The following is a 9,755-nucleotide window of genomic DNA, read 5'->3' on the forward strand; positions in this document are numbered from 1 at the left end:
ACTTGTCCAAGATTTGTAGTAGATGCACCTGTGGTATCAATTTGAAAATCCTAAGTGACTTCCTTCTCGAGTTATCGCCTTCACAAATTAATGTGTCCCAGTGGGGTGACGCACATACCCCATCAGCCTTTTATGGCTGAGGAAAATATAAAGAAATGATGCGTGACTCAAGACTTCAGACTTCTCAGTTCTCTAAACTAACTACACATGTTCATAGAACCTTAGTAGCAGATATTGAAAACCTATCTCAAGCAGTTTTTCAGAAAACTGAATAATTGAAATAAACGAATAACAGCTGTGATTTAATTCACATTAAGAAGTTTATCTTTCCCCTGGAATTTTGTCTGAGATGTTCAGGTAGAATCTGCTAAAAATAACACTGATCACACAGCCAGTTATTTAAATCTGGAAAAAATGTTTATTGAATAGAGAAAAAAAAAAAACAGGACAGTTTGTCAAAAATAAACACCACTGACTCTTTATTAACATTTTGGTGAAATAAATCTTAAGAGTGCCAAGTCAGCTGACCTCACCTTTCTTTCCAAATATAATCTGTAAAATCTGTGAATGCAGCTGCAAAAGATGCCGATATTTCAACTTCCTGCACAGCATCTTCAGGTAAACCCTGACAAACCGCAGATTCCATCTATTAAACAAAAAAGGCTACAAGTGTATTATTATTATTATGATTATGGTGATACAAACACCAAAACAGCCTCATGTACAAAAAAAAAAAAAGAAAAACTTCACGTCACCCATATAAAATGTCATTTTTTGTGATATTACCAGCTTTCGTTTGGATTTCCTTCAACAGTTTTATAATTAGTGTTAATTTAATTTGTGAAAACGTCATGCCTGGAGGAGTTAGTATTTACAGACTGTGACATAAAGTCAGCTTGTGTCATTTGGCAAAGTCGTAAATGAGGCAACAATTTGCCAAACCTATGAAGGATAATGACCCTTTTGCTTTTTTTTTTTTGGATAAAATACATATTACACATAATGAGAAAACACCTCAAACAGAAAGCCATACACCTTTGTCATACACCCCAGTTCTGCTGCAACAAACCAGCGTACCGCTGGCTCTACTTCCAATAGAATCTAGACACAGAGATTCGAGTATGTTTGTATTAAAGGCTTCGCCACAGCGCTCAATCTCTCCGAAGGTTATTCAGACGCTCCTCCAGGTCTGCGTCTGCGTCGGCCAGGGTCGCCTGAGGCTCCGCCTTCTTCCCTCCTGCCACCGACAGGCTTCCGCCAGTGCTCGGCAAGCCTGAAATAAACACGGGGCGTTAAAAGAAAATATCCAGAGAGTCAAAGAAAAAAACGTAAAAGGGTTTTTTTTTTTTCTTACTTGACAGTTCATCGGACAGGTTCAGACCCAGCTCATCCAGCACTTGGGACACAATGGCGTCGCTGTGTAGGAAGCACAGACATGGAGAGTAAATCAGAAGTCTGCCAGTCGTATTGATATTGGGTGCCAGATAAACTTCTTCTTTAAATGATTTTAAAGAAGACTGTTTAATAAATCATCTAATCAAATCAAAGGACAGCAGGGCCACCAGAGAGGGTATCTCACTACTGTCAATAAAAAAAAAAAATAAAAAAAAAAAGTAATAGAATAAAAGAGTGTTCTAGATCTCAAACACACCAGATCTGTGATCACTTTTAGCTCATATTTGTCTTTTGTCCGTAAGTGTGTTCTGTTGTATATCTGTCAGCTTCGTTTCATGCTACCTGTCGGGGCGGGCACTACGGATGTAAATTAGCAGCTAAATTGCTTATTGTAGCTTCATTTTTACACAGCTGCGAAAGATGATGGGAAATATGATGAAATTAAAAGATGCAAAGGTTCTACTTCCACATAATTTATCTTATACTTTGATTTAAATGCTGTACTATACTGCTGTTGATATACCAGCACCCTTCTTTTAAACTGTTTATTCCAAACGATAGTTGTCCAATATTACACCTTTCTCATATTTTATTAGTTTTGTTTTTAATGTTTTAAAAATTTAAGAAAGATCACAACTACAGGAGCTTCCTGGCCTTGGAAATCCATTGTCAGGAAGCTCCACGTCCACAGTTTATGTGCTGATGTTAATGCTAGAGGAAGTTTGGAGCTCTACAGTTATGAACTCAGCAGAACGTTGGCAACTTCTAGACCCGCTCTGTAGCTTCATTTTTTAGTTGAGTTTCTCTGGTTCCTAAACACATGACTTGGTGCCATGCTGGCATCCTATTACAGTACCACGCTGGAAATCATTGAGCTCTTTGTTTCACAAATATTTGTAAAAAATAAATCACAGGCCTGGGTGATTGATTTATACACCTGTAGCATTGAGACTGAAAACACCTGAGATCCAAGATTAAGAGACTGAACAGCTCAGTACTTTGGTCTGGTCATGTTCCGATGCTCTGAGAATCCCTCACCTCTCCTCCTCATCATCCTCGTCTCCCATGGCGTCGTCGATGGCGTCGTTCATCATCTCTTCCTTCATGTCCATGATTTCACTCTGTCGCTCAAACTCCATCATGATCTTTTGGATCTGAGGCAGTTTCAGCTGTGGGGATGGGATGAATAAATGAGAGTCTGTCAGCACGTTGAGCACGGTGCATTACTATTTTTTAAAAGCTGGATCACAGAATGTTTGCTGGTTATCGGACCTGTCTGTTCATGGTGGCCATGGCTTTGGTGACGCCTTTCATCGCCTGCGCCATACTGTTGTTGGACTTCAGTGTCTGTATCTTCAGGCTGACCGCCTGAATGTTGGCTTTCATCATGATGAACTTCTTAACGTAGCGCCTAGTGCGCACTAAATCTTTGGCCATGATCTTGACGGCGTCCTGCAAAGACCGAAACGATAAAATCACTGTGAACATTCTTCCGGTACAAACGAAACTCTGCTCACAAGCCCCACGGCCTCACCATTTGCCCCTGTTTGGCCATTTTCTTGATGTCAGCGATAATCTTCTTCTCCTGCTGCTCCAGCTTCATTCGCTCCCGGTCCAGTTCTCGCATGGCTCGGTTGAGTGCCCGCTGATTCTGCCTCAGCATCTCCTCCGGAGTCTTCCTCCTTCCAAACAGGAAATCCATCTGGATGTGGATATAAGCAGAGGATCAAATTTGATCAAACAAATATCAGTTATGGCTCCTTTTTTATATTCCTGCAGTCCTCTGGGATCAGTAGCCATATGATGTGGTGATTGAGTAAGAAACAACAGGAACCATTGAAAGTACCCTCTACCTTCAGTTATAAAGTGAGATTAATCTATCTATCTATCTATCTATCTATCTATCTATAGGTTATCGAATACGCCAGTGCCTTTAAATCGTTTTTATCTGGTTCATTATTCGATTAATCAATCAGTTGGTCAACAGGTAACAGTCTTCCACAAAACAAAAAATGTCAAGGATTTCCCTTCTTCTCTGATGAGCTTCTCTGTCACACATGGAGTTAAAATAAATCCATGTGGGTCAAGATAACAAAAACAGGTAACAAAAACAAAAGATTAATAAAAATTTAAAATTAGAATGGAGAAAAATAAAAGTAACTGAAATTTTGATAAACGCAGACTGAAATTACATGAAAATATGGACAATGGAGTCTGCAGTTTTAGTCTAGGTGAGCCTGGTGAGGCTTTGTTCCACATTTCCTGAGACCTGAGATGACCACATGACTATGAATCAGCTCCCTTCAAAAACTCCTGTGTTTATATTGTGGTGTGTATTCTGATCACCAGTCCCCCCCACCCCACCCCCAAGTAAATATATAAATAATTAAAATTAAAAATACTAAAACTTACACCGATAACTGTGGACATTAATGGTTATTTTAAGCCTGAAATATCAGACATCATAATCCTAACTCAAACCTGAGCTCACTCCATTGGCTTACAAACACATTATTAATTATTAAAATCGCTTTTCATCATTACTGTGTCAATAAATTGATAAATAAATGCCTGACATTTGGTCATTTGGTGGATGTGAGAATACGAGGAGGGGGGTTTGTATTTGAACTTCTCTGCCTTCCGTACAAATAAAACCCCCACTCTAAACAAATTTACAGCGACATTTTCTACACATATAAACTAAGACCGTCTCAGGCTGTCACGAGCCCCTGTTTACTGGACGGTTACTCAGCAGTCAGTTATGTGACCAAAGGCCTGAAGTCTAAATCCAGCCTTGTTTAGCTCGGTTGTTCTCCCCCTCTGGCAGGGCAACAAAAACCAACAGGTAACCCCACCACAGCGTGAGGCCGGCGGTTAAATCTCACCGTGTGCGGTGGAGACGGGGGTCCAGACGGCGAACACGGCGCGAAGAGGCGTCAGCTAAGACTTCTGCTCGAAACAAATTTAAACGGTTATTTGTTTTCTTTCCTACGCTTCCGTGTTGCTAGACTTTTACTTCCCGGAAATTACGCCATCGCGCACACCCAGGCAGACGTCAGTTTTACCATGGCGTCACATTTGTCACGTGCCTACAGTCGACACCGAGAAAGACAGACATACATTTCAAAATAAAAGCTAGAGAACTCTTATACAGTAAAGCTAGCTAAAAAGATAGCTACAAGCTATTGTTATTTATTTAATTTATTTATTTTTTGCGTTTAACTTAATTCTTAACAAAGGAAGCTGTAACAAGCTGTAACAAAGGAATCTTACAGCCATACAGTGCTGTGATAAAGCTATTGGCCCCACCCTAATTCTTTCTTTTTGATTTTTGTCTTTTTAAAAATATTTGTCACAGTTGGGAAGTTGGGAAATAAAACATATAGAAAAATATACTGATTAAAATTAAAGCAAAGCAAAACATGCAATAACGATAAAATTATACAAATAAAACCAAATAGATAATACAACAGAAAAGTAATTAAATAACAGTTTATCCATAGAAATAGACGTTTAATGACCAGTACGAAAATGAAACTAAATATTACAACAGCAACAAAAGTACATGTCAGACTTGACCCCGTAAGAAAAATGTTATTTATGCGAAATGTATTATTTTAATTCCATACATTTCCAGCTTTGGGTGACGCCTGTCATCAGACTAGCAGTCTCAGGCTTTTATTTTGTAGGGTAAATGACTCCACGTCAGGTCATAATATCCGCTGCTTGCTGAGACTGGATTGCACATGTGCGTAAAGGCTACAAGCATGTCTGCTGAGATAGGAAGTTGGTTCTTTAACTCATCGTGACAGATTATCAGTGAAGGTCTCTGACACATCTGTGGATTGATGGACTTCTCGGGAAGCTGATTCGAGTTTCTCCAGTGCAGAGGCTGCCCCTTGTATAAATATGGCTGGATTTATTGCAAATCAGCACAGGTTGCTGCTTGTATTGAACAGAAGATTTCACGCACCTTTATCAGCCTCCCAGGTTGCCTTTTACTACGTAACAGCTTCACACCTGAACCCAAAGGACAGCAAGGTCAGCCCTGTAGCGAGGGGGCGCTCCAGGGTCCAGCACAAGCCTGCAGAAGGGCAGGAGCATGAGGGGTCAACTCAAAGAAAAGTGTTTAAAAGTGAGATCTCACTGCTGCAGAAGCAGATGAGGGGAGATGACTTCAGAGTGTCACCTGAACTCAGGAAACTGTGCTTGGAAGATTTCCGTGCAGAGAGGGAGAGGCAGGTGAAGCAGAAACCTGCACCTGAAGCCAAATCTAAGGACTGCGAGGTTGTTTTTGGCGTTGCTCCCTGCTTCTTGGCTCTCACTCAGGGAAGGAGGAGGGTCCGTAAGCTGTTTGTAAAAGATGGCGAGGCCTCTCACAGGGCGTCTGTGTTGAAGGTGTGCGAGGAGGCTCATCTGCGAGGAGTTCGAGTCCATCGGGTCAGCAGGAAGGAGCTGGACAAGATGTCCAATGGGGGAGTCCATCAGGGAGTGTGCCTGCTTGCCAGTCCCCTGAGCTACCTCACCGAGGACTCTGCACCCAGCAGGAAAGATGCTCCACTGTGGCTCGTTCTGGAGAGAATCCACGACCCCATGAACCTCGGCGCCATCCTGCGCTCTGCTTATTTCCTCGGGGTGGACAGAGTCGCCAGCAGTCTTCGCTACACCTGCCCGCTGTCTCCAGTGGTCAGCAAGGCGAGCTCGGGCATTATGGAGGTGATGGGGGTGTATGGATATGAAAACCTTGCAGAGATGTTGAAGCTGAAGATGGAGCAGGGCTGGCAGGTGGTTGGCACAGTGGGACAGGAAGCAGAAGTGTCGCAGATGCCCATCACCAAGTGTTCAGACTTTAAAATGACCAAACCCACGTTGCTGCTGATGGGAGGAGAAGGAGAAGGACTCTCCAAGGAGCTGCTCTCCACGTGTCAGACACTTCTCACCATCCCAGCGGGCAGGGAGCTGGTGCCTGGCATCGAGTCTCTCAACGTTTCTGTAGCCACAGGCATCCTGCTGCACTCTTTGCTGTCCTCCAGGAGCTCGACCACATGACAGCCACCTCAAATAGCCTCCCAAATGAAGATGCAAGGTCACTGACAACACAACCAACCACAGGAATAAATAGTTCAGTGTAATCTTGAGTACAAATTCATAGAAGACCAAACCAGAGCCCTCATACTCTTCTCTGCTGTTGTGTCTAAAAACGACTATTCCTGAAAACAGGACTGAGTAGCATTTGCTGGAAACAAAAAACACAACCCACCTGTTTCAAGAAGTTACGTAGCCTTTAAAATAAATACACATTATTTATTTATTGCCTATTTTCAAGATTGATGTTGTCAGTGGAAACCAACAGGCTCTGAGCCAAGTCTCTGCGTGATTGTTTCCTGGGATTTGTTGACTATATTTTCTCTGCTATCTGTTATTTGGCATTGATGTTATTTGATACTTGTTACTTGATATCAATGGTTTAAGTCATCTTACTGTGTAATTTGTATCTTTGTACAGCACTTTAGTCAACGCTACTGTTGCAATTAAATGTGCTATATAAATAAACTAAACATAGGTAAACGTCCACATTTTCAAACCTTATCCATGTGTGTTTTGATTCAGTACCGGAGTACGTCCTGGTCGCCCAGCATCAGGACTGTGTAGTGTCTATTATTTTTATGTCTTTTGCTCACATTTTAAGGTAGGTTTCTGTATAATCAAACATGGATTTGGGTACGCCAAAGTTTCAAGGTGCAAAATGTCCTCCACATGTCAGTTTGAGGAACTTTTGATTGCACAATTGAAGCATGAGGACCAAGCGTGACAGCTACACTTTTACTGTGTTTTGCTCCACACAAGGTTTCTTTTATCCCCCTCACAAATGTTGCTGTCCTCCTCACAGACCCTTGGTTGTGTGATGATACAGTAAATCTAATTATGATTTTTCTGCATTTGCAAAAAAATATTTGGTAACACAGTGTTTCTTGTTTAAGTTTTGGTCCTCCTCCAGAGGCCTGGATGTTTGAGGATTTGATGGTTCGGCTGCACCTTCCTGAACAGAGACCTCTGATGTTGTTCCCAGAGACTGTTGGAGCCATGATTCCAGCTCCTGTTACCAGTGGGACGCTTTGATTTTACCTTCCAGTTGTTCCTTGAGCCACTGGGAATTCTTGATTATCTCATATCCCTTCTATCTAATGCTACTGTCAGCTGCTATTGCCCAATCTATCACAGCTGCTGTCTTCTGCTCTTTTGCAATCACCACTATCTCTGATTGGTTGGCCAGCAGCTGCTTGTGTATCCCACAAGATTCTCATCCACCTCAGAGGTGTCTCCCATCACAACAGATAGGTTCCAACCCCTACCCGCTACTTTAGGTTGGATAAGTGGCGGGTAGGGAATGGCAGATAACTTTTCGGACTATTCCTCCAAAAATGTGCATATGTATATATGTATATATATATGTTTCAGCATATAACTTACATTTTAAGTCAACTGATTTCAATTTTCTCTTTATCTGCTGTCTTTTGTCTTCGCCTTACACATTATTTATTGTACACATGTTGACCCTTGACCAAAGAAAAGAAACACCTGTGGAATAAGTGACACCATAATGACTCATATGCATTTACTGCCCCAGTACACCATGACAATGAGTAGACATGCACAGCACAGTAGGAGGACCTCCCCTAAGTGGAATGCAGCCCTGATTAATAAACCAGTGCTTTTCCTGCTGAGACATGCCGACTGTCCGCTGAGGAAAGAAGACTGCGGTTACGCTTCACATCAAACACTACGTGTCCAAAGGTTTGTGAACATATGATCACAGCAGCGGGGAATTTATCAGTCACAAGACCATCAGTGACGTGCAGCACTGATACTGGCTGATAAGGTGTCGATCACATCTGCTGCTTTAGTTTATCTTGGAGGCATGAATAAGGGTGACGTCAGGGCTCCATGCAAGCTTGTCAGGTTCTTCCTCACCAAACTGTAAAACTATTTACTGAAGCCCAGGGCAAATGCACAATTTTTATTGGTTGTCAGATTGTAAGCTCATAGTTTTGCTCATCTCCTGTGACAGGTGTGTTCCCATGAGTGTTGTCTTCTTCTTTACTATCAGGAAAAACAAGCAGTTCTTACACTTCTATTAACAAGAATCCTAAGAATAAAGGAAAGACAGTAGGAGATGTCTACATACTTTTGGTCATGTTACTGAGATAAGATCTCCATTTAAAAAACACTTTTCGTTTTTTTGTAGAAACTGAAAACTTAAAGTGACATTTACAAATTAATGAAAAAATAAAAAGTTTGTGGAAATATACTAATTTTTTTTGTTTAAACCTTTACAACTAAAACTGCAAATACAAACCAACTTTCATTATCTAGCAAAGAAAATAGCATTTGAAGAGAATATAATGAAAGCTAGAACAAAACAGATACATAAAAGTTAATTTTTCATATTCTGACTGCTGTCAGACATCTCTGACACAGTCATTTCCTAGATTTTTATATAAATAAAGTATTTTTTTTATTATTATTTTCATATAATGGCTTTCATATCAGTTACACACATCAGTGATTTACTCAGGAGGTTCGACCTGTGCCTAAATGATACTTTTCATCAGGTGGTAATTAAGTCCTTTTGGACTGCACCAAGATCCACATTTTTTCCAGAAAGCTAAAAGCTTTCCAAGCTTTCACTATAACAGCTATTTACATCCAAACCAATCCTCACTCTTAAGAGGTCAAACTTAGTTTGGTAAATCTTATTTAGGATTTTAACATTCACCCTTATACTTTCTGCTTTTCTTCAACGTCAAATTTCAGAATATGATCACAGTTTATCAGTTTTAATTTCTATTATTAGAATTTTTGTCTTCTAATTCACTTAAACACAGGTTAGTCACCAGTGTGGGTTTCCTCATTTTAGTTTAAGTGCTTCAAATTTTTTTAATTGTGTTTTTTGTTATTTCAGTGGTAGTTTTAGCTTGTCTTTATTATGTAATGGGTGGCATTTGTCAGGGACAGATGAAATGTTTAAAACTGTCGCATAATAAAATAGTGGTTTAACACATTTGCAAATAAGCGAAAGATTCCCAGTTTCATCACAGGAGTTGGCACAAGTCCCTTTCGGGTTGTGTCAGGAAGTGTGTCTAGTGTAAAAAATCTGTCATAACCGCCACATGGAACGACCTGCTGTTGTAGCTCCTTTTAAATAAGCGTCAGGGGCGGATCTAGAGAAATTGTCTCAGGGTGGCATGAGGGTGGCATGGAAATCAGATTGGGTGGCAAAATCAAAGCTTTTTAAAAAAAAAAACAAAATGCAGGTTTTACATATGGTTAAAATGATTCAAATGCAGTAAGTATACACA

General features: G+C 40.7%; 2 protein-coding genes across 2 annotated transcripts; one reads left to right on the forward strand and one right to left on the reverse strand.

Annotated features, from left to right (window-relative positions):
- Positions 1-395: 395 nt before the first annotated feature.
- Positions 396-4,439, reverse strand: chmp2a (charged multivesicular body protein 2A). Its single transcript, XM_085417026.1, has 6 exons — positions 4,281-4,439; positions 2,930-3,097; positions 2,668-2,847; positions 2,434-2,564; positions 1,355-1,416; positions 396-1,273 (listed from the first exon to the last, which is right to left on the reverse strand). The coding sequence occupies exons 2-6, from the start codon at positions 3,095-3,097 to the stop codon at positions 1,152-1,154; spliced, it is 663 nt and encodes a 220-aa protein (XP_085273152.1). The 5' UTR covers positions 4,281-4,439; the 3' UTR covers positions 396-1,151.
- Positions 4,440-5,130: 691 nt separating this feature from the next.
- Positions 5,131-6,997, forward strand: mrm1 (mitochondrial rRNA methyltransferase 1 homolog (S. cerevisiae)). The gene has a single exon (XM_085415375.1). It carries the CDS (start codon positions 5,305-5,307, stop codon positions 6,442-6,444), a length of 1,140 nt encoding a protein of 379 aa, XP_085271501.1. The 5' UTR covers positions 5,131-5,304; the 3' UTR covers positions 6,445-6,997.
- The last annotated feature ends 2,758 nt before the right edge of the window (positions 6,998-9,755 follow it).

Source organism: Rhamphochromis longiceps, linkage group LG8, assembly GCF_057381845.1.
Source record: "Rhamphochromis longiceps isolate RC_006_pf linkage group LG8, R_longiceps_female_GT1.1, whole genome shotgun sequence".
Taxonomy (NCBI): Eukaryota; Metazoa; Chordata; class Actinopteri; order Cichliformes; family Cichlidae; genus Rhamphochromis; species Rhamphochromis longiceps.

Bases quoted from the DNA above. Each gene is read 5' to 3' on its own strand.
- chmp2a (XM_085417026.1), bottom strand. From the start codon at position 3,097: ATGGATTTCCTGTTTGGAAGGAGGAAGACTCCGGAGGAGATGCTGAGG. The intron at 2,565-2,667 runs GTCCGATAACCA...CCATCCCCACAG, and splicing joins TGGCCACCATGAACAGACAG to CTGAAACTGCCTCAGATCCA. The intron at 1,274-1,354 runs GTAAGAAAAAAA...TGTTTATTTCAG, and splicing joins CCTGTCCGATGAACTGTCAA to GCTTGCCGAGCACTGGCGGA.
- mrm1 (XM_085415375.1), top strand. From the start codon at position 5,305: ATGGCTGGATTTATTGCAAATCAGCACAGGTTGCTGCTTGTATTGAAC.